Source organism: Girardinichthys multiradiatus, chromosome 11, assembly GCF_021462225.1.
Source record: "Girardinichthys multiradiatus isolate DD_20200921_A chromosome 11, DD_fGirMul_XY1, whole genome shotgun sequence".
NCBI classification, from domain to species: domain Eukaryota; kingdom Metazoa; phylum Chordata; class Actinopteri; order Cyprinodontiformes; family Goodeidae; genus Girardinichthys; species Girardinichthys multiradiatus.
The window spans coordinates 15,552,350-15,577,459 of record NC_061804.1 but is presented as its reverse complement, the minus strand read 5'-3'; the positions used below and the strand labels follow the sequence as shown (position 1 = coordinate 15,577,459).

General features: G+C 38.2%; 1 protein-coding gene and 1 long non-coding RNA gene across 5 annotated transcripts in view; one reads left to right on the top strand and one right to left on the bottom strand.

Moving 5' to 3' along the window:
• Positions 1-25,110, bottom strand: part of gabrg2 (gamma-aminobutyric acid type A receptor subunit gamma2) — an 81,129-nt gene that overhangs the window by 6,209 nt on the left and 49,810 nt on the right. For 2 of the 4 annotated variants that reach the window (XM_047379023.1, XM_047379024.1), the window contains exons 7-9: positions 6,611-6,763; positions 4,045-4,250; positions 2,877-2,900 (exon numbers count right to left, since the gene is read on the bottom strand). In XM_047379023.1, coding sequence (XP_047234979.1) covers positions 2,877-2,900; positions 4,045-4,250; positions 6,611-6,763 — 383 coding nt within the window. The remainder of the gene's footprint in view (positions 1-2,876; positions 2,901-4,044; positions 4,251-6,610; positions 6,764-25,110) is intronic. The other 2 variants (XM_047379025.1, XM_047379026.1) reach the window with 1 other exon arrangement.
• Positions 19,952-22,971, top strand: LOC124876354. Its single transcript, XR_007040288.1, has 2 exons — positions 19,952-21,672; positions 21,768-22,971. It is a non-coding gene; the product is annotated as an uncharacterized LOC124876354 (long non-coding RNA).

Below are 25,110 nucleotides of genomic sequence, written 5' to 3'. Positions count from 1 at the left end.
CTCCAAAACACCCCAAAGTGGCTCAATAATATTTAGATCTGGTGACTGTGCAGGTCATGGGAGATGTTCAACTTCACTTTCATGTTCATCAAACCAATCCTTCACCAGTCTTGCTGTGTGTATTGGTGCATTGTCATCCTGATACACGGCACCGCCTTCAGGATACAATGTTTGAACCATTGGATGCACATGGTCCTCAAGAATGGTTCGGTAGTCCTTGGCAGTGACGCGCCCATCTAGCACAAGTAAGGGAATGCCATGATATGGCAGCCCACACCATCACTGATCCACCCCCATGCTTCATTCTGGGCATGCAACAGTCTGGGTGGTACGCTTCTTTGGGGCTTCTCCACACCTTAAGTCTCCCGGATGTGGGGAAAAGAGTAAAGGTGGACTCATCAGAGAACAATACATGTTTCACATTGTCCACAGCCCAAGATTTGTGCTCCTTGCACCATTGAAACTGACGTTTGGCATTGGCATGAGTGACCAAAGGTTTGGCTATAGCAGCCAGGCCGTGTGTATTGACCCTGTGGAGCTCCCGACGGACAGTTCTGGTGGAAACAGGAGAGTTGAGGTGCACATTTAATTCTGCCATGATTTGGGCAGCCGTGGTTTTATGTTTTTTGGATACAATCCGGGTTAGCACCTGAACATCCCTCTCAGACAGATTCCTCTTGCGTCCACAATTAATCCTGTTGGATGTGGTTCGTCCTTCTTGGTGGTATGCTGACATTACCCTGGATACCGTGGCTCTTGATACATCACAAAGACTTGCTGTCTTGGTCACAGATGCGCCAGCAAGCCGTGCACCAACAATTTGTCCTCTTTTGAACTCTGGTATGTCACCCATAATGTTGTGTGCATTTCAATATTTTGAGCAAAACTGTGCTCTTACCTTGCTAATTGAACCTTCACACTCTGCTCTTACTGGTGCAATGTGCAATCAATGAAGACTGGCTACCGGGCTGGTCCAATTTAGCCATGAAACCTCCCACACTAAAATGACAGGTGTTTCAGTTTCATTGTCCAACCCCTGTATATATATTTGTAATACAATAAACAACTTAGAGTTCTGGCAGCTAAAAGGGTCCATGATGGAGCTACAGATTTGACTCTAGGCTAGCAGGGCCAGTCCTGCCTAAAATCTTTTAATAAGTAATCGTCAATGGGGCGGGCAGGCCACACGTCATTGATAAGGCACCACTGGTACTACCAGACTTCATGCTGCACCCCAGGTATCCTGGCACTATGATCATGTACCTCTACATTCCCCCCACAGGTGTTTTGTGCATGCTCAAAGCAGTTGGGCAACTCTCTCAATCCATCATGCATAAAGGGAAGAGCTTTAAGTTCTTAGTGCTCAACACCCTGCAGAAAGCATTGACATTCTGTCTGATTTTTAATGTGGTGATCCAGGTTTTAATCTGGTGTGAAGGGGGCCTTTTGAATTTTCCTTACAATATACAACTCCACAGGTGGTTAGATTATACAAAATAAGTCTAACTAGTTTTAAATTCTAAACATAGAGCATTATGTACTTATTAGTTCAGTTCCTTTGTGAGTAATTTCCTCGTTATTTATAATGGTTAGACAAAAATTTCTGTAGTAGAAATGAAACAAAATTAAAACAGGGCAAGGTTTATTTAAGGCATGAATCTATTAGCTGTAAGCATGCATCCTCAACTGTAATGTTTAACTCCCTAAAGCTTCTCATTACGCCCAGCATTAGGTCACAAACCTGCTCCCCCTTTGAAAACTATACAAAATACAAGCAAAATATAAGCAATAAAGTAAAAACCAAAAAGCACATGGGTTAGTTGAGGCATCGTTTCCTTATTAAAGGAGCATAATATGTCATGTTAATGAAAGGAGTAGCAGTGGTAGGTTATGACAGTTTTCAAAGGGGGTTGCTTAAGGAAAACGTTGCGGAAGCTCAAGCAGTAGGAACAGCAACACTGTCCTGCTGCATGACCTGGTCAAGCTGGGATAGGCTGAGTTGGTATTTGCAAAATTAAAAAAGTAAACATAGAACCAGCATAGTGGCACCAACAGCTTTAACTGGCTGAAAGTCAACAACCCTTTTGAGATACTAAAATCAGGAACAACCTCAGAAGTTGGTTTTTTTTAATTTAATTTTTTTGCTTTAAGAATATGAGATTATTATTTACTTAATGTTTTCATTCTGAAGTAAGCTTGGACAAGCCTTTGTATTTTTTAAATATTCCCCTACATTTAACACTATGTAGAAGCTACTGCAAAGGAGTAGAATTTGCATACATTTGCCTATTTTATGTCCTTTTTTATAGTTTGCAAACTCTTGCCTAAAATTACTTCGGAATCAAAGTAACATTCATACAGTGCATGGGTTGTCTGTTTCAGTCTGTTAAGGCTCTGCTGACTCTTTAGTAAGCGTCAGGTTACGAAGCCCAATGAGCACACTGAGAAATTAACTGACAGGAAAAGGAAAAGAGAAAATAGGAAGCTCTTGGTTTGGCTGCTTGTTCACTGTGGTAACAACAATGAGTGAAACAGGACAGAGGGAGCCAGAATGAGTCCACACGGGGCTCTTGACTTAAAACATTTTTGACCACTGGATATAAGAGAACCTTATTCGAGTTTCTTAAAAAAAGAAAACTGCATAAGTACGTCTGACTGGCTGCCTCCGCACTGTGCACTGCTAAGCGCCCCTTTCAATGTAATCTTCAACACCCATTTAATAATTGAGGAGGTGCACAGTTAGTTATAATGCAGGTTTATAAGTGGTAATAAAGAGAGGCGTATCTGCTGTTGCGCAGAGAGAAAAGCAGTGAGGTGTTGGGGGCCCAAAGAGTCGAAATGCAGCAGACACATGCAGTCAGACACAGGCAATATACCTTGGAGGAAAAGAGCCGGAGGAGCTTTTGTCCAGACGGGAGAAACAAAGCAAAATAAAACAAAGGAATGTATACACACTTTTTTGTAAACAGAGAATCATAAAACAGTAACCAGAACATAAAAGGGGGACACAAACATATTGCATTGAGAAACACAGCTAAGGTACTTTTTAGGTCTTATGGAAATGGCATACGCACTGCAGAATGACACAAGCATTACATATGGACAGTGGAAGGATCCATGTTGATCTGTGCATCTCACATTTTTCTTACAGCAGCGTCACCTCAGGGGAAAGGAACTAATAGGAAAACTGGATAGATTTAGTACATGGGATAAAATCAAAAATTCATTCGATTCAAAATTCAAAGATGCACTAAAATTCACTGCTTTTCATAAAGCTTTGACCATCCAATACTAATCTGAGCTGATTTCTTTTCATAAACTAATGTCCAACATATTTCCCCAGCATTCAAGATGTGAGAAGTCATTAACTATTTATATTTAGAACAGAAACAAAATCCCAACATGTATAAGAGAGTCCTTGTAAGCCAGGATTTTAATATTATTTTTAAAACATCCTTCCTCCCTTCGTCCCTCACTTCCCCTAAAGATTTATAAAAATCTAAAAGGATTGTAAAAATGCATTGACTCTCTCTAGTCCTCACCCATCCCTCTCCCTTACCCTCACAAAAAGATCAGTAGACTTACCAGGGCACAGTAAGTTTATTTTTCAAGTATCAAAAATTGCTGCCTTGAATTAATGATTATTCCTATCCTTTGCACCTAAACTCAATAATATGCGTGAAATATCTGGTAAGAGCTACAACCCTTATTTAGACTTGCCATGATCTCTTGAGGGATTTAGAGCTCATATGAGGCCAACTCATATGTCACATGACCCTGGTCTAAAAAAACAACTGTAACAGATGTGTGATGGATTATGAAAAGGTTAGAGCTTCATGAATAACCTACTGAGGGCAGCCCTGGGGAAAGACATCCATTTGAAAATATGCAACATAAAGCTTTACTGTTTATTAAACACTATACTATATATAAGGGATAAAAAAAAAGTATAAAAACTGGAGGACCCACTCTCAGGGAATATTAGCACACTCAATAAAAAATTTTGAAATACAAATATTCTGTTAGCTTTTAGAAGAGGCTCACCGGGTTTTTCTTCTTCTTGTCCTTTTTGGCACTTGGCTTCCTGTTGCTGACAAAGTAGTGTAAAGTGCCATACTCTATGAGCGCGGCAAAGACGAATATGAAGCACACAGACACAAACAGGTCCATTGCAGTCACGTATGACACTTTTGGAAGAGATTTCCTGGCAATGGTACTCAGTGTGGTCATAGTCAGGACAGTGGTGATGCCTGGCAATGAAAGCGAGGAATAATTAGATTTCAGTAAAATTGCACCAAACAGAATTACCAAAATCCTTTGACCCTATTGCCTTTTATTATTGTAACATTCAAATTTTTTTTTAAATCAGTTAGATCATGTGATCACTGGTAATCAATTGGAAAATCTATATTCTTCAAAGAAAATTTGTTTAATTCATTGTAGTGGTGGTAAAAAACTACATTTAATTTGGCATTTAATAAGTCATAGAGATAACCAAGATGAAAATCAAGCTTTTGGCAGAAATTTGTTAAGAAAGAAAACATTTAACAATTAACAAACTTACTAAATTTACTCAGGCTCTTCTGAAACTTTTAAGTGTGACAAAATGGCAAAAATAGAAGAAATCTGTAAGGGGGCAAGGGTTACCCCCCCCAATTCTGTACATTTTATGCTTCAAAAACTATATTACCTTTCACATGCATGCAGTTTTCTCTTTACATACATGTCTTTTATCTTCCCCATGGATGCATTTTGTCTTTCACATACATACATTTTAATTTTTTCATACATTTAAACCTTTGCATCTAATGTTACCTAAGTGTAAGAATATATGTATGTGAGAGAAGAATATATGTAGGTGAGTGGCAAAAAACATTATGGCTTTTTTGTTTTGTTTAGTTTTTTTTTTTTTATAAAAGTGCATTTAGCAAAGTTAGTAATATACTTTTTTCTGATGTGTTAGCACAATTTGAGGCCAATTTCCTTCAAAAATACCAAAACTTTCACTGCTTGAGCCACCAAAGAGTAAATATAAACGTTGCATGAATATAAATGTTTTATAAAAACGTGTTTTTTACCTACTAGTTTTTAGCTGTGGTATATGTATATGCTGATTGTTATAGATGGGACAAGCAATGCACAATTTACACATGAAATCAACATGCTATATGTACCTTATTTAGCACACAAGTCCTATGGAGCGTCATAAGTGTGTGGAGAACTTGTGGAGAAATGTAAACAATTTCATAAGCAAAGAAGATCCTTATAACATGTTGACTCTTTTGTGCTAGAAAGGTTTTATTGTGCACATTTAAAGTAAGTACTTCTTAAATTGTTCATTACACATTCTTAATGACTACATCAAGTTACATCAAGTGACAGGTGACACTGACTACAATTCTGACATACTGCATACCTACATCAGCCATCTTGTAAAGTTGTTATGAAACCTTTTTACTTCCCATGTCTTTACTGATGACCTTGATAGAGGCAGGGGTTGTCCCATGACGAGCATGACAAATTAACATGTAAGTTCACAGATATAACGGATTACCTGACAGCAGCAGTACAACCCACAAACACCAGCAGGCAAGCATAAGACCGCCTCTTTCCAAACACTCCATATGTGCAAGGGGACTTGCTCGATATCTACTGAAGATGATTTATGTATACATTTAATGTGCCTTTAGTGATGTCTGTGAATTGATATATTTTTAGACACCAATGAAGGATTAAAAATTATGTCATCTGCGATAATCCGCTTCCTAAATGCACAAGCATGTAACTCCTACATCATCTTTCAATAGGCAAAAATATCATGTTTGATACATATTTTTATGAGTTTATCACTACAACTGCCAAAGAGGTGGGAAAAAAGCAAGTTTAGCAAGATATAAAGTAATAATGGGAATAAGGTCAAGTAAGAGCTTCTGCTTTAAAGAATAAACTTTTTCTTTTAAATAACTTTTGGACTTGAGTGTTAAAACCTCTAAGGGACTAAGGGAAGAGTTGACTAAGGGATGGATGTTCAAGTGAATAACAAAGCAGCATCTGCAGAAGTCAAGGGCAAGTTCAAAAGCTGACAAATCTGCTAGAATTTTTCACTTTTGCCCTATTTTTTCCATATTGTGTCCCTTTTTTGCATTCTGTGAAGAAGCCACCTGTAATATTATTGTGCTGAAGTAGCATCTTCACATCTTCCTGCCTGTATTGCATAATTAATGCCTCATTAAGGCTTGCATGCAAACATATGTCTCAGGATGGGCTCATCTTCTCAGGATACACAAGATTTCTAAGCAGCTGCCATGTCCCATAGGGGAAAAGAAGAAGGAGAAGGGATGTTGAAGTAAAGAAGGCAATGAAGAAAAGAGAGCTGCAGGAATAAGGAGGCTTAGGCTTACTGCCTAATAATATTAGGAGCACTGAATGGCTCTTGATGTTTTTCAATGCAGGGAGCAATTAAGACCAAGGTGGCCTTGCAACTTACATCTGTATTTTATCTATGTTGGAGTTGGGTGAACTGACAGAAAAAAAAGTATTAAATTAAGATTAAAATAAAGTTGAATTTTGCAGGTAATGTACTAATTATGTATTTGTCTTGCTTAAATACCTAATGACGTCCTTGCAGGCACTGCATCTTTGTTGATCCAGAAAGAGACCCAGGAGAGGACAACAATAAGCGTGCATGGAATGTAGGTCTGAATGGTGAAGTACCCCATCCTCCTGCTCAGGTCAAAAAAGACAGTCAGCACTACATAGTCCCCTGAAAAAAGATAGAAAAAAATACAAGATGTTGGGTGTCATTGAAGTATATATCATCAGACATAATTTATGTATGTTGTTACAGTCAGAAGTAACAACTAATTATTGGCATTAATGTCGTATTGACTTGGGGCTTTTAATGATTTATTCAAACTCTTTCTTGGGGGGGTTGGTTGTCAATACAACTGCAAAAAAGACTGAAGAAGTCAAAGTGAGGTTCTCACACCTCAGAACAGCATAACAATTGTCAAGCATGGTGCTGTAACCATGATGATGAGGGTATATTCTGCTGCCAGTAACCTCGAAATTATTGAAAATTTATGAATTACACTTAAAAGCCAAGGAGAAAAACAAGTTAAGTCTACCATTTCTTCCAAGTAGAGTGGTTAAAAATCCATCCTACAAAATGCAGTTTCTTTGCAACCTGCTAAGAGAGATTTATCCAAATATTAGGGGAGGGTGTCTGTATCTATTTGAACCTGTAGGTATAATGTTGCCCCTGTGAGGATGAGAGTAAAACCACATTAAATTCAACTTGTGCACTATTGTAGTTTTAAAAAGTATCAGCGTTAATTGTTGTATAACGTATGTGAAGTCCTTGCTTAAATGAAAGCCTCATAAGAAAATCATTTCATGTGATCTGTTTTGGTCATTAAAAGGCTGTCAAAACATAAACACCTTACACATTAAACAAAATGTCGGGTCTTCAGTTAATTATGTTGTGCAACCAAAATGCTTTACTGCTTGTTAGCTTGGGGCAACCTCAGATCCAAAATGAAAGCGAGTGATTCATTGAACTATAGCTGAACTAGAATGGATGTACATGCAAACTCCAGTCTCCTGCCAGGAGTTAGCCAGAACATGAACACCAGCAGCCAGCAGATGAGCTGTCTGGGCATTGGCTGGCTGACCCAAGCAGATGTCGGGTGTGCAGAGATCGAGGTTGAGTGAACCGAGAAAGACCTGACCCTGACAATATGGATCAACTGCCTTGCCTGTTTAAAATGCATGCTAAGCATGAATGAAAAGCAAACATGTACCTATAGGAGGTTCTCACAATATGATAGGCTTGAGGAAAACTATGGCAGGTATCACGTTATTTAGAAAAATACTTTAAAATAAACAGTATGACATTTCAATTTAAAACCGAGAAGCAACAATTACTGCTACGTTTGCTAAAATAATACATACTGATCTTTCCAGATATAATGATGCTATCTATAACATTTTATATTGGTAAAAAGCCAGCTAAATTAAGTTTTCATTAAGTGTTTTTTTGGCAGAATATTATGCGTTTTTGTCATTCTCTCTTTCAGCAGGAACACAACCATCAGAAGCTAATATGTACTGATAATTTAGTTGGGGTATATGCTCTTGTAGACCCTGCAGTTGGCTGCTTAACAGATTAACTGTATGTAGCTCGACAACTGTAGTTTTAAAACATCATTACCTCAATAAGAGTAACAGGTGGTGCTTATTTAGTTTCTACACCATGACTGACTGTTATTATTGCAATTGGAAACAAATCCAAACAGCTGAATTGGTCTTTCTTGTATGCAAGGAAAAAGTGTAGCAGCATTTCTTTCAGCCAGCTGACTTGCAGGCTGACTTGTTCCATACAGCTAGAGAAAAATCACTCAGGCACTTTATCTTCCATTTTATTAAAATAACTTGAGACTATAGAAACACTGCCAAGGAATTTTAGAGATTTTGGTAAACATTTATAGCAGCAATCGTCCACAGGCACATCTTTCACTGACATTCACCATAAATCAAATCAAATACAATTTCTATACCTTTGTAGGACAGACGTACATGTTTCATTTGATTGCTTCCCAACTTGACAGTACAACATTGCTTGCCAGTAGTTACTGTCCCCTTAATCTGTTTACCAGAATACCTGTCTGTTACGGTGAACTTAATGACAGTTCCCTCCTGGCCTAAAGCTCATTCAGATGTCTACTAATTGATTAACATCAGACAATTAACAGTGTCAGAAACCTCCGCTGGCATCCTTCCATGGTTTGTAGCCTTCAGGGCACAAGCACACAGTTTCTCCGGTATACATCTGTGTGTCCGCGTAAGAGTATGTGTGCATTTAGGCACCCATAAGCAAAATGTTTGCATCTGGGGATTGAGCAGCTGGCTTCTCATGGGAAAGGACAAACTGTATGAAAAAAAACAACATGTGTCTTTTTGTGTGGGTAATGAGAGGCACTGAACGAGATGGGATTGCCAGTACTTGTTTTGTCTTTAACCATGTGGAACTACATTCACATTTTCTGTATAAGCAGGGTGAGGTGATGCTGCTCCACATGCAACTCTTTCATTCAGAGTTGATAGAATCATTAAATAAACCACAAGCAATAACCTCAGCAACCCGAATTATTGCTGTTTATATCACCATGCGCGCTTTCTGCTGATGGAGGCAGGTATAAGCAATCCTACAGTGCACTGCCATGGTGTGTAGGAGTACAGGAGACACATGAAAGCTGTTCTCAGGAGTCCAGCAGCCCATTATTTTGTCTTTATTAACATATCATTAGCAAGCGTCCAAAAGCAAGACCCACTGACAGCTGAGAAACTGCAGGTGAATACATTTATTTCAGCTTGGTCAGCAACACAAAGCCTGCTTTAAAATTCTTCAGACTGTTAATGAAAATAGACTTTCCACCACAGGGCTGGTTAGTGTCAGACCTTCCTGCTATATGTTTCACTTTTTCTGACTGCCAGTTCCACTGTGCCCTATGCTAATTGCCAAGAAGACACATTAAAGGGATTCTTTTGACCATCCAACTCACCAGAAGCACATAGTTTTTATTTTGTGTTTTAGATGGCCTCTTAATTATGGGTAAAAGAAAATAGTTTTCTCACTGTTATTCATTTTTGGGAGCGAATTTACAGTGTAACCAGATTATTTTGTGCTCCAGATAAACAGTTCCAACACAATTAGTAGACTGAGCAAACTCAACAAATTACTCGATCGGTTTTATCTGGAAATGATTTTTACATAGTAAAATGTACAGCAGCAACATGTGTGAGATGCCATAGGAGTCTGAGTGGACCTCATCAAAGGTAGACATTTAAAAAACCTATGGCTTAAAATATTAGCATTGTATATGCCTAAGAGAATTTAGGAATCTGAGAGCAATGGTTTTGTCCTTCTTTGTAAACTCTGCCTTATGGTAACATGTAAATATAACTTGAATTTAGGATGGGGAGGTGCTCTTATGTAAAGGAGAAAATTTAAAAAATGCGTCAACAATTATCATACCAGAGAAACTGAGAATAAGATTGTTGGGCCCATATCTGTTTTTTGTTTTTATTAAATTTTTTTTTTTTGAATGTCTGTGTTTTTTTGGGCATCTGAACTTCATGTAATTGCTTACATTTGTGTTTACCATGTGTAATTACTGCTTTTGCTCCTTTTGGGCTGCTCCTGTCTCTAGCCCCTTTCATATGAAAACGTTTTACGTTCCATTATACAAGTCTATTCGATGAGATTGCAAGGTTACTTGTGCTTTTAGACCATGAAGCTGGGATTATTGAACCAAACAGGAGTATTTTATATCTAGGCAGCTCTCACATGACATTGTGCATAAATTAAGTGTTTGACATTTTGTCTTGCTCTTACAATATCCTACTTATCAGAATCAGAATCAGCTTTATTGCCAAGTTCGTGCATACAAACAAGGAATTTGACTCCGGTACACTTTGCTCTTTGGTTTTGTTTTTGTATTACAGAATATACATATTTATAATATGTAAATATTGGGTTGTTATCAATGTCTTTGCAGGTGGCTGACTTTATTTCTACATTGACCGCCTCCCCTTTTATGTTGGCACCTTTCAGTTGATCGCAAGACATAGAGAACTCATGTAGATCACCGAATTATAGTAGGATGAGTTTACAAGGAGGCATAGTGAATGCAGAGCAGGAGCAAAGAGTAGGGAGACGGAGAAAGTTCAAACCATCTCTTCCATCAATCCTAATGGGCAATGTGAGATCTTTGGCAAAACATTTTTATCAACTTCAAGGACCCAGCCTGACTATCGGAAATCCTGTATTTAGTATTTCGCTGAGACTTGGCTGTAGGTTAATATCCCAGACTCTATCTGACTATACGAGCAGACAGAGATTTTAAGACGAGCAGCAAAATTAAATGAAGCTGATTAGCTGTGCTTGTCAACAACAGATTTCATACCTATTATTTACCTACACAGTTTACTGGTGTTATTTTTTCAACTGTAACATTCCACCTTCAGCTGCTACCAACACTGCATGGGATTTCATCAGCTCAGCTGAGAAGCTGGGCTGTTTTGAGAGTACAGACTGGTAAGCATTGTGATAGCCACATTGAGGAGACAGTGCCATGAGTGAGTGTGTGACTTATAGAAATTTCTGTATGGACAACACCACAGTGAGATGGTTCCTCAATAGCAAACCCTTGATGACCAGCAACCACCAGTGGCCTGACGGAACTGCTAAATGAGAAAAAAAGATCAATCAGGGAGTGAGACAGAGATTTGTTGGCGAGTATACAAAATATATTCAAGATTAGAGACAGAAGGAGGGGAATAAGTTGGAGAGCAAGTTCCAGCAGAACAATTTTATGCCCATTTTCCATGGGCTCTACTTAGGCCAACTCCACTCCACTCAGCCAGTTTTGTGAGCGTTTCCATTACAGATTTTTCTGGCACCGTGCCTGCTATTTTTAGATTCTACTCGGTAGCAGGTATGATTGGGGCTGAGTAGGGATTAGACGTGAAGTTTTTCGCTCAAGATAGTGCAGTGAAAGTTAAAATAATTCAGGACTGACTACAATATTAAGGACCACAATGGTCAGAGCAGGTCAAACCGAAATATGACTTTTCTCTTTAGAACTCATAAACCATGCCTGTAGACTGAAAGAAAAGAAAAAGGACACCATGTCGGCTCTCTGAATTACACACAGGGAGGGAGCGCTGTCAGCAGATCACACACAAAATAAGCTGATTTAGGACATTTCCCCCAAAACAGACAAACCAATACCACCATGATACAGCTCATGCAATAGTCCATATAGAAAAAAAATAAAGTGTCTTTTAAATAAATCCTCCTGCGACCTAACTGTGCGAGATCTCTCAAAAACAATAAGAAACGTTTGGCAAAAGTCAAATAATCACGCTCCAGTTATTCAGGGGGGTCTTTGTCCTGTTTAATCCAACATTCAATTGAAAACTAACTTCTAACAAAGACATCTTGTTAAAGCCCAGAATTTTATCTTCTCTAGGCAAACTTTGGAGCACCAGTCCAGACAGTGGCTTCTCTCTTCCCTGCTTCCCCTCCCATTCCCTCACGTCAAAACCCCTGTTCTGGCTGGTCTGTGTTCCAGATAATTATCCCAGTAATGATTTTATACATAAAAAAAAAACATATATAAGGTATTCTTGCAAATGCAATAATATAAGCATTTAGTTTTTTCCTTTTTTTTATTTATTTATTGTTTTTTTCACCATTTCACACATATTACTTTAGTGTGACAATGTCAAACAGTAACTTTAACAGCACCACAGCACACTACAATGACAGCTGGAGGCGGGATTTATCTCCTGCTATCATATGTTGGGGTAGCAGCATCCAAGTCAGTTACTGAAAGAAAGCTCAACAAGTTGTTAAAGAAGGCTTACTCTGTTCTGGGGATTGGTCTTGGATGTCTGGAGATGAATGTGCAAAGAAGGATTCTTCATAAAATGAAGAATGTTACCAACAGCCCTGAACATCCTCTTCATAGGAGACTTTTATGAGCCTCCGACAAAAAAAAAAAAAAAAAGGAGTTTTTTTTTGGTCAGAGACCTTTTCAGGTTCGCTGTGATCCTGAGCACTAGAAGAAATCCTTCCTGCCCACAGCCATCACCATCTACAACAACTCTTTCAGGAGACTTGTATATGAGTTACAAAATGTACTTTCTCTTTGGGATTAGTAAAGTAATATTGAACTGAACTGCATACTCTAAAGGGTCTTGTATAACAGTTATAAAGGGACCTTTCTTCGTATCAATTCACTCTTAAACTTCATCTCCTACAGTTTATTATTGGAAAACGTTCAGACTCGGAAACTCTAGATAACAGGTAATGTTTTTAAGGACAAAATACCCATCCAAGGCCAGTAGGTGGCTATCACATTAATTTTAACATAAGACTAAAAGGTACAGAAAAAACATTCTCACCATAGAATTTAATGATTACTATCAAAAAATTGTAGGTTGTCTTTATTCGACATTATTTCCCATTTCTTTACAAGTATCCGTTTTCTATACTTAACCATTTCAGGGTCATTGGGGCTGCTGCTGCCTTTTTTCTGTGGTTAATAAACAAGAGGTGAGGATACACCTTGAACTTGGACAGTTGGGCAACACAGAGACACAGCAGGACAAACAACATACACCTACGAGCAGTTTAGCGACCAAATACCCTGCAGCTTCACACAGAAAGGCCCAAACCATGGTTAGAACCCAGGGACTTTTCACAGCAAAACAACAATGCAAACACCTTTCCAATAATCTACTTTATTTATATGAATGATGTTTTAATGGTGATGCATGATCTGGGCATACCTCGCAAGACCTTCAATGAAATCAACCACTACATGAAATGTATCAAACTACACCCTGCAGAAATACATATACTAAAAAAAGTACTAGCACAAGCACAGAAAGCCTGACAGACATGGAAGAAGGAGTAAATTAAAGAAAAAGTCAGTAAACATTTTTTTGTTTGCTTGATACCCCCATTATCTGCTTTCTGTGTCTTCTCCTCTTGCCTGTTACACTTTTTTTGAAATTTATTCCAATAAGTTTTTCAAAAGCTTCAATACAGCTGATAGAACAGGAAAAAGGATGACTGTCAAAGGAGCTTTAAGCATGGTGTCAAATACCATCAGTAGGTGTCTTTTTGTCATCAGTGATGCATAAAAACTGTATGACTTACAATGACACTGAAAATGCTTCAAATCTATACATTATTAAGAACATTGTTAATGCTCATCTGTCAAAGATCACATAATACACCGGTAGGCAGTAACAAAACAAAGGACGGATGCTGCCTCAGCACGGCATGTCATGTTTAATATACCACAGTTTGATAGCTCAGAGGTAAGAATGTCTCATTTTATTAAATTTCTGTTGTCTTGACATCTGTCCTTGTATCTCCTTCCCACCTCCTCTGCTTACATTACAGGTTGGAGAAACTGAGGGGGAGGAGGTGAGGATAAAAATTAACATAAACAACTGGAGATATGGCATAAGCAAAACTAAAAGGTTGAACAAAAAATAGCTGTAAAAGATTATCATTCTATTCAATTCAGTTTATTTATATAGCGCCAATTCACAACACATGTTGTCTCAAGGCACTTCACAACAGTCAGGTACATACATTCCAATTAATCCTAACCATTGAACAGTGAGGTCAGATTCAGCTATTCAAATTGGATAAAAAAGATTTTCTATCTAAGGAAACCCAGTAGATTGCATTGAGTCAGAGATTTGTAGCATTCACTCTTCCTGGATGAGCATGTAGAGACAGTGGACAGTCACTGGCGTGGACTTTGTAGCAATCCCTCATACTGAGCATGCATGTAGCGACAGTGGAGAGGAAAAACTCCCTTTTAACAGGAAGAAACCTCCAGCAGAACCAGGCTCAGTGTGAGCGGCCATCTGCCACGACAGACTGGGGGTTTGAGAGAACAGAGCAGAGACACACAAAGAATACAGAAGCACTGATCCAGGAGTACTTTCTATGGGAAGGAACAGTAAATGTTAGTGGATGTAGCTCCTTTAGTCGTTTCATCTAGAAAGAAAGAACAGATAAACTTTGAGCCAGTTTTCAAGGATAGTCTGAAAGAGAGCACATATAATTAGTTACAGTAAAAGCTCAGTCAATTGCTATATGTAGGATAGAGAAAGGGTTAAACACTGAACGACAGGGCCAAGTGGATCATCTGTAGTAGGTAAGCATTAAGTTGTTGCCAGCACAAGCTTGGACAATCTCCAGAAAGGTGTCAAAGGTAGACACAGAGTCAGGCCAGGTGTAGCTTCTAGGAAGAGAAAAGAGAGAGAACATAAAGTTAAAAACTGAAATAACATCAAATAATGCAAAATTGGAGAGTAGTGTGAGATTGTAGCGAAGAGGGTGAAAGTGGTCTTTATGTCCTCCAGCAGCCTAAGCCTATAGCTGCATAACTACAGAGATAGTTTCAGTTTCAGTTTATTTATTTATACAGCGCTTATTTACAACATTGTCGTCTCAAGGCACCCCATAAAGGTTCCGCAACGGTGCGGGGCCACTGGGGAGGCCAGACCAAACCACCGAGTGCCAGAGCCCGGCCACCCCAGAACGGGCCACGTGTAGGGGCACGAAGTAAAATAATGAACTGAGAAAGTTTTTTAATCTAGTGCCCACTGATGGCCAATGTTATACTAAAAACCACAAGGATCGGGGTACCTCTCTCTGTCAGACTGATTATAACCATTGGAAAAGAGAAGTGGTCATACAGGTAGCATACATTGCTTAATTTCAACTTCAGATTTTCCTATTTTAACTTGAAGTTTGCTATTGTTTGTTTTTGTTTGCATGCTTGAGGCATAGCTGTGCAGTCATTCCTGCCCTAATGAAATAAAAATAGAGAAGATGTCATAAATGATGTTACCTTCTGAATGTGATTCTTATAAACCCGAGACGGAGCACTTTTCATATCCTTTTGTTCTATAATCATTTGATGAAAGAATTGCAATATTTTCAGTAACAAACCACAAATCTCCGTAAAAGGAGGCAATCTTTATCTGTCATTGAAATTACAATGTAGTTTCCATATTTGTTTTTATAATTCATTATTGAAAAACGCTGATGGCAGATGTGCAAAAAAGCAACCAGTCAAACACAAACTCTAGCCATTTTCTTTAAGATATTATGCTCTGAAGAATTTTTTTTTATTAAGATGACAAAATTCCTCTGCCAAAGTAATTTGCTGTGAGTTGATGTAATCTACAGAAAACAATAAAAGCTTGGCAGACATGGTCATTTATCAAAAAACAGTGTCGCTTGTCTGTTGAAGTTTTTAAAATTTTTTTTATATCCTTAAAAATTCAGATAGACATATCAAAAGGGCAAAAATAATGCAGTTCTTTCAATACCTGTCTTTTAGCCAACAAGGAGCTAAAACATTATAACCACCTGCCTAATAGTGTATTAGTCACTCTTTTGCTGCCAAAAATACTCCTTACCCATCGTGAAATGGACTCCACTCAACCATTTAAAGGTGTACTGTAGTATCTGGCTAGGTGTTCACAGCAGATACTTTAAGTACCATAAGTCATGAGGTGGGGCCTGAACTAGTGGACCTTGTTATTCAAAATACCCCACAGATGCTTAATTGCATTGAGATTGGTGAAGATGAAGGCCAAATCAACACCTCAAACTAGCTGGTGTGCTCCTCAAACCATTTGAAGCATTTCAGCCATTGCAAGCATTTTTGATTTGTTACAGGGCATTTCTTTCCTGCTGAAAGAGGTCAGAGTATCACGGAATATTTTTTGTTCCAGGACAAATTTACATGGTCTGCAACAATGCTCGGACAACCAAGCTCTAGATTTTGGCAAGTTAAGGGGAATACAAAATTTATTGGCGGTGTATCCTGACGGTTAAAGATAAACACACATACACTCACTGGCCCCTTCATTAGGTACACCTTGCTAGTACCGGGTTGGACCCCCTTTTGCCTTCAGAATTGTCTTAATCCTTCGTGGCATAGATTCAACAAGGTACTGGAAACATTCCTCAGAGTTTGGTCCATATTGACATGATAGCATCAGACAGATGCTGCAGATTTGTCGGCTGCCCATCCATGATGCGAATCTCCTGTTCCACCACATCCCAAAGGTGCTCTATTGGATTGAGATCTGGTGACTGTGGAGGTCATTTGAGTACAGTGAACTCATTGTCATGTTCAAGAAACCAGTCTGAGATGATTCATGCTTTATGACATGACATGTTATCCTGCTGGAAGTAACCATCAGAAGATGGGTACACTGTGGTCATAAAGGGATGGACATGATCAGCAACAATACTCAGGTAGGCTGTGGCATTGACACGATGCTCAATTGGTATTAAGGAGCTCAAAGTGTGCCAAGAAAATATTCCCCACACCATTACACCACCACCATCAGCCTGAACCGTTGATACAAGGCAGGATAGATCGATGTTTTCATGTTGTTGATGCCAAATTCTGACCCTACCATCCGAAATCAAGACTCATCAGTCCAGGCAACGTTTTTCCAATCTTCTATTGTCCAATTTTGGTAAGCCTGTGCGAATTGTAGCCTCAGTTTCCTGTTCTTAGCTGACAGGAGTGGCACCCCGTGTGGTCTTCTGCTGCTGTAGCACATCCGCCTCAAGGTTCGACGTGTTGTGTGTTCAGAGATGCTATTCTGCATGCCTTGGATGTAACGAGTGGTTATTTGAGTTACTGTTGCTTTTCTATCAGCTCGAACCAGTGTGGCCATTCTCCTCTGACCTCTGCCATCAACATGGCATTTGTGCCCACAGAACTGCCACTCACTGGATATTTTCTCTTTTTCAGACCATTGTCTGTAAACCCTAGAGATGGTAGTGCGTGGAAAATCCCAGTAGATCAGCAGTTTCTGAAATACTCAGACCAGCCCGTCTGGCACAAACAACTATGCCACATTCAAAGTAACTTAAATCACCTTTCTTCCCCATTCTGATGCTCAGTTTGAACAGCAGCAGATCGTCTTGACCATGTCTACATTGAAGCGGGCAGGGAAGATTCTGGCTGATCCCTCCCACCCCGGTCACAGACTCTTTGAGACTCTCCCCTCTGGCAGGAGGCTGCGGTCCATCCGGACCAAAACCTCACGCCACAAGAACAGTTTTTTCCCATCTGCCACCAGCCTTGTTAACACAGCCCGGAAACCACCCTGACACTCTCCCTTCCCCTTTTTTTTTGCTGACAGGACACTTGTAACCTGTAAATCTATGCGTTACATTAACGCTCAGCTTGGACTCCTGCTTTACTTGCACTGCCATACTTGCACAATGATCACCTGCACTGTTGTATTGCTCTTGCATCTTATACTGCTCTATATTTACTCTCACTCACTTAAAACTGTGCACATATATTTATATTATATTGTAGATATGTTTATACTGTTTAATTTGTATTGTATTGCACCGACTACGCCAAAACAAATTCCTTGTATGTCCAAAAATGTACTTGGCAATAAAGCTTTTCTGATTCTGATTCTGATTCTAAATGCATTGAGTTGCACATTTTTCACTGTGATAGTATGCTATTGCAGTAATGACTTTGTTCATTTAAAGGGTTTTTACTCATTTTTCTTTCAATTCACTAAGTGAGTCAGATTATATACTTTACACACAGACTTTCTGTTAATTATGATGATTTTCTTACAGCTAATGAACACAACATTTAAGATTAGAATTTTACATCAGACCAATAAAAAACATTTATAATACAGAAATGTGAGCTTATTGAAAAGAATGTTAAATATATTCTTAAAGGTTGTTATTTTCAAAAGGTTCTTTCAATCTGACAAACGAATCTCTTCTGAGCACATATTCTCATTTATTGAAAATTACTGTTTGTACATCTTTACTTGTTTGAATGTAAAAATGCAGAGAGCTATACATAATATGTAATTTTAGGAGGGTTGAGGACAAGAAAATCCTCAGACAAAAGTATCATTGGGCCGGCAGCAAGTCTGGAAATTGCTGTGGATATAGTTAAGTGGGGGAGACCTGAGGCACATGGTGGCCATCCAATGAAGAAAGTGAAGCAAGACACATTGCAGAGCTGAGGACAGGCTGTCTCGCTGAGATTCTCTCCTGTTGAAGGTTGTGTAAATGAGAGGTGACAGTGCCTGTTAATGTACGAATATGTGTGTGCATATGTGCATATTTGTGTTTGTGACAGTGAAACTGAAATCTACTAATTACTGGCTGCCAGGATCAGCAATGCATACACAGAATGCAAGTCACCACTTTTTGCAACATGCCCACAGGCTACATGTGAGTGATTAACCAGCCACTGAAGCTTTGTATTGTCCCTCCACAGGACTGCTGGCAGCCATTCCTATCTCTCAGTGGTGAGCAAGATAAAGTCACAGAAAAAATTAAGAATAGCATTGTCACAGTGAGTAACTGCAGCAACATAGCCACACGATTGAACAGCAAAGAGCAGTCGACAGACTTTTGACTGCTTAGTTGTTAGCGCTGCATTTACAGTGACTAGGACAGATGATCATCTTGCTTTCATACCCGATAACAAGGTTCATATTACTGAGAGCATTATACAGTTAAAATCTGTCCAAACTGCTTAGACCAGAATTAATGGTCTAAAATGTGAGTCTGCCTGTCTGTCTATGTAAGTTACATAAGAAGAATTTGTTTAAATACAAAAAGGGCAAATATGTTTACAATAATGACAGGAAATATTATAGGTATTACAATCTTTCTGCTTTAGGGCCTTTTTTGGGTTATTATACTATGTTGCTGGTGATTATTATTATTCAATCTTATTATATTAGCACATTTCTGAGACATCTGCCTACATATATTTTCTCTAAAAACAGATGGAAATTACAGTATATCTATGCCCACACTGAGCATCCAACTGAATTTTTAGTCTCAAATAAATAGTAATGTCTCCCCCCTAAATTGTAAGACAAAAGAAAAGATTTACAAAAAACTACTGTGTTAGTTATTTTTTATTCCAGCTTCATTATTTTTTTATCCACACACAAGAAGACGTGTGATTCACACCTATTACATAAACTTCTAAAATTAAACTGCTGTGCTTTGTTCTGTTTATCACCTCTTTTTCTGTTCTGGGTTTTATCTACTGCTCTAATCTTTTGGCCAGGTGACAGGACTAATCCTCACTGATTGGTGAAGAGAGTCAGGACTACTATGTCCCATTTCAGAATTTTTGAAATGGATGCATGAGTTTTAGTTTTAAATCATAAATAAACAAACAAATAAAAGACTATAAGTTAAATTGGGAAATATTAAGTTATCACATTTTTGAGAAAAAAATATACTAATTGGCACACATGGTGAACAGTATGAGACTTTTTTGTAGCTCTGTTTAATGTATAGAAATAAAGCCAAAAATTGCACATTTACAAACATGTGAAGATCATTTTTCATTAGTTCTTTTTACTTCAGTACTTAAGATTATCGTTATCCATTATACACTATAAAAGAACATTGAAACCACATTTTTACATACATTGTATAAAACGTTGTATAACCAATATTCTTTTCTTTTTTATTACTTTCTTCAAATTCACAATTTACAAACAAAATGCATTTAAAACATTGGGAAACACCATAGTATGCCATGCATTTGTAAGCTTCTGATAGTTTAGTTCACAACATTTGATTTAAATGGATGCACACTTATGGAAGTATCTTAGGGCAGCACTGTAAATACACTGCTTCCTCGTGTGACATCAAATAAATTTAAAGAAATCAGGCAAGATAAGAAGATAAGAACAAAAACTGTGGAACTCATCTCAGCTCAAGATGCCATGTTCAATCGTTCAAACAATTATGTACATATAAATGACATGGGAATGTCAAGCAATCAAACTGTTTGGAAAGTTTTGTGTCTCACAGAATAACATGTTGGGTGAGAAATATGCATATCAATTCCAAAACGAATGCAAAATACCTTGTGAAGATGCTGGTCTAAGCTTGTAAGAGATATGAGAGCACCATCCCAACTGGGAGATTGGCTGCACCATGTGATGGGGCTGTTTTGTTGCAGGAGAGACTGGTGCTCTTTGCAAAAAAGATGGCATCATGAGGACATAGCTATGGGAAAATATTGAATCAACATCTAAAGACTCCAGCTAGCACATTAAAGCTTGGGCACAAATAGATAATGAACCTAAGCATACCACTCAATTGGTCAAAGTCAAAGTTTTAGAGTGGCCATCACTAAGCCTGATCTCAGTCCCACAGGGCATCTGTGAAGGAGATTTCTAACACATCAGCTTTGTGATCAAAATATTACCTAGCAGCCTGATATTATACTACATAAGAGGATAGAATAATGAAGAGATAATAGGTGGTATTCACTTCACCTGTCAGTGGTCACAATTAGCACCATTGGTACAGATATATACAGACAAATTATTGCTGTGGAGCCTCTGTGAATTCCTACCAACAACACTTTACCCAAGGCATGCAGTTGGAATTACTTTTTTTACAAGATACTAAGGAAATGTCGGGATCTGGGTTGTGTGTGTGTGTTTGTATTGTGCTTGCAACATTGCCTCATTGTTTCAGATGGTGCTGGAGTTCTCAGGTTTGCTGGGGGACAGGTGCGACTTATTCTGCTGATTGCTTGGAGGAGTACTTTAGCAGGAGGCTGCCAGCACTTTGATGCAAGAGTGTTTTGCCTACTGTGGTAACAAGCTCAGTCAATGCTAAATCTATGCTTTGTGTTTTGTTCTGGAATAACTTTGTTTATGTCCCTTCGCAGACTTTGAATTTGAACTTTGGATTTATATCACTGAACAACTGACTTCGTGTCCAGGAGTTGTCTGGATGACCAAGATTATCTACGTTCTGAGGACTTCGTTTCCTAACTATTGTTCCCATCTGGATTACCGACCAAGCTGGCAGTTTCCTGCTTCCTCCATCTCTAGGACCTAAGCCTAAGCGTACCCTGTCCACCCTCCAACGCAAGTATCAGCACAAACGAACTAACTCAATCATCTCCATGCTCACCCAAGAAGCACCTAAGAAGCCAACAGAACAAACTCTGCTACAACAACTTGGATCCCGAATCCCTCTACCCCTGGCAACCTGACCGCACCCACTTAGTAAGCCGTTCACTTCTCTACCTTAAATTCTTGTCATTTGCTCAGTTACGTTTGTTCCCTGTTTTCACCAGGTCTCTTCCCCTCTCCCCTTACAGTTGGAGTTTCGCCTGTTTTCGTTCCTGATTATTTTGTGGCACAACAAATACCATTTCACTCTTTCTATTTTCTCCGGAGTGTTCTCTGCATGTGGGTCAGAGCTATTACGAAAATGTCAGGAAATATATGCAGACTTCTAAAATTGTGAAAATCTCAAAATATTTATATTTCAATATTCTTGCATTTAGCAAATAGAAATATTAAGTTGTACTAATTGAGCTAAAACAGGAAAGGTTAAACATAATTTAATTTCAGATGGTGAGAACAAAGTTGTGGAAATGCTCAAAATGGCTTAACAAAATGTAAAGAAGACTGAACTTCCAAATTTGGAAAGCAATATAGATTAATACATACCAAACTACTACTGATTAATAGTATCAATAGTTTGTTATTCCTCATTTGAAAAGAAAGTAATGTTTTGCTCTCAAATTGTTATATCTGAGATTTATCCTGTTAAACCATGTATTCTTTGGATATTTTACAAAGTCAAGGTAATAAAACTGATTTATAAGAATAATTAGGACCCAGGTATAAAATTTCATTAGATTTAATTGAGAAACTGCTTGGAACAGAGCTCTTGCAGCAGTTGTAGCATCAACTCTAAACTGCTTTAAAAATAGCTCTTTCCTTGTCATTAGTGTATCAAGGAAAGACTTGAGAACTCATTTAAAGATATCCATGCACATAAGTGACATAAGGTCACTTTTAGCTCTTTAACGTTTTGTAGATATTCTACTTGATAAACAGTAAAGGCATGTGTATACTTCTAGGATTTAGGTGGAAGAGCTGCTTTACCTCAAAGTAAACTGCAGTTCTCAAAAAGGTACAGTGCTTTTAACTTTCCTTCATGGGATTCAATGTGCTCATGAGTTAAAGCCTATCAGAAAGTTTAGGAAACTGCACATTACTGTAGCAAAAAATGAACTATAGCAGTAAATGAAGAGGAGGTTGGCAGACAAATCTCCAACTTTTAAAATTTTATCTGTCACTGGGTATTTATTCATTGGAGATAGGTTGTACATCTAAGGTGTAATATATACAAAAAGGGAAAAACATGCATTGCTGTAAATGTAATTGTGTCAAAGTGGTTTCAATGTAAAATACCTTAAATGGCAAAAATACAACAAGAGGAAAGCAGTCTATTAACATAAAGCCTACTTTTTTGTTCTTCATAACCTAGAGTAGGTACATATTTAAGATGGATTTAAGATGGATTAACCTCCTAAGACTGCAAAAACAATTCAATAGTATCCAGAAACAAGAATTCCCCAAAGTATCATTTTGTTTGAAAAGAAGACATTTCCTCTCACCTAGGTTGTATGAAAATGGAAAAGGAAAAACTGTAAAGACCTCTACATAATGGCATCTACCAATCCCTAAATGTGTTTGGAATGTTGTTTTGGTTAATCAAATGTTCTGCCTAACCCTGTCTTTTAATGTTTTTTGTTTAGATCAAATTTGGAAAGAAACTATGAGCAATAAAATGTCAAAAATCTTAAACCTTTTTTCTGACCCAAATAAAGACAAAGGCTGTTTGGAGGATAGAAATTGAAGAAAAATGTCTAAGAAGTAAACATAGTTGTAAGGACAACAGTAGAAGGTACCTGCAGTGTCAGGAAAGACAAAAAAAGGCATACAAAGCTTAAAAACATAACATGAACTGTGAAACATTTAATCAAAACGGACAGTATGTGCAGTCTGTGTAACCATCTTACGTCTTGTACTTCCAGGGTGATGAAATCTGAGACCAACTCAGAGCTGACCTTTCTGCAGTTTATTCTGATTTTGAATGATATCTGCTTCTTCAAATATAATGAACAAAAACTCCTAAACACACCTGAAACTTCTTTGTTAACCTCTTTGTTGAAGTATCTTTTTTCATTTTTTTCTGTTTGTGTTTTTGAACGTTTTGATTCCTTTGTCTCCTGTCTATCCTGTCTGTGTCATGATCTCCTTTTTGCCTTGCAGCATTCCAGCCAAAAAACAATAACTATGGCAGCGTCACTAATTTACACTTTCTTGTTTTTCCCTATCATGCAAATTATATAACTTTTGTTTTTTTGTCCATGTATTCAGTTGTCCTAGTTATCACTTGTGTGTATGGTGATGCTTCATTTGTGCTGTACCAAGATTTCTTGTCATCAAAGAAATTTAAATACATTTTGAGTAACATTTGGCTACCTATGACAATAATATAATTACCAAACCACATTATATAGATGTCATTGTTTTTCCACCATCTAAAATCTAGCATTTCAGAAAACAATAAATTAATCAGATTTTGTACCCAACAGTCCTACTTTATATGCAGACAGTGGTTGATGACATGGGAAACAAGTGCTTTGTTTACCCAAAGCATTCTCTTCATTTAGGACTTCCTTTCTGCTTTCAGGTGTTAATTACTGGCTTATTAGACTGTAACAAAAAAGACAAGAAAAAGAAAGCAAACCAAAGAGAGATAGAGAAGCTGGGGATGGGGGAAGGAGTGTGAAAAGTAGGACAGGAATATACCAGGCTGAAAATAAAATTCTCTCCTTGTGAGAGAGGAAAGGGGGGAATGAGAGGGGTGGTTTCTCAGAGCAAAAGCCTTTGTATATTTACCAGTCTTGGACAAAAAAAGGACCTGAGAATATAAATCCTGTGAGTGTACAGGGATTTTACGGGCATGCATGTGTACTGAAACAGAGATGGGGAAGAGTATAAATTGGTATTTTACATTACAAAAGGGAGATTCGTGCTGAGTCAGATCATTTTCAGCCCACTTGTGTCCATCAAAAATATCACCCAGAGGCAAAAGGGGGGACTCACATAGAGAAAGAAAGAGACCCTCTCTTTAAAGGGAGGGAGAGATTAGAGAAGGTATCCATTACAGCAACAGAGTTGCACAATTGTTAATTGATTGCTTCTGTCCTTCTTAACCGTTAGGAAGCTAAACCTCTGTAACGGAATCAGACCTTCATTTAAAGTAGCTAAATTACTATTCATACAAAACATAAAGTCATGAATAACCTGTTATGGATCCATTGTGTGTCATTTTAGCCAGTGTTGAAGTAAGTAAAAAGGAACCAAATGTTTTCTCTTTTTTTCCCTTTTATCTCTAATATGATACAACCCAATGGGTCAATTGAAGATTTTAACCATAGATGACACCACTGTTATTGGTCTGATCCAGGACAGTGATGAGTCTGAATACAGACAGGAGGTAGATCGGCTGTTCCACTGGTCAGAAGCACATGGAGCTTAACCCACTGAAGACAGTATGATGGTGGACTTCCGGAGAACAACCCCCACACTGCCTCTGTTTACCAGCCACAACAACACTGTGTCTGCTGTGGATCACTT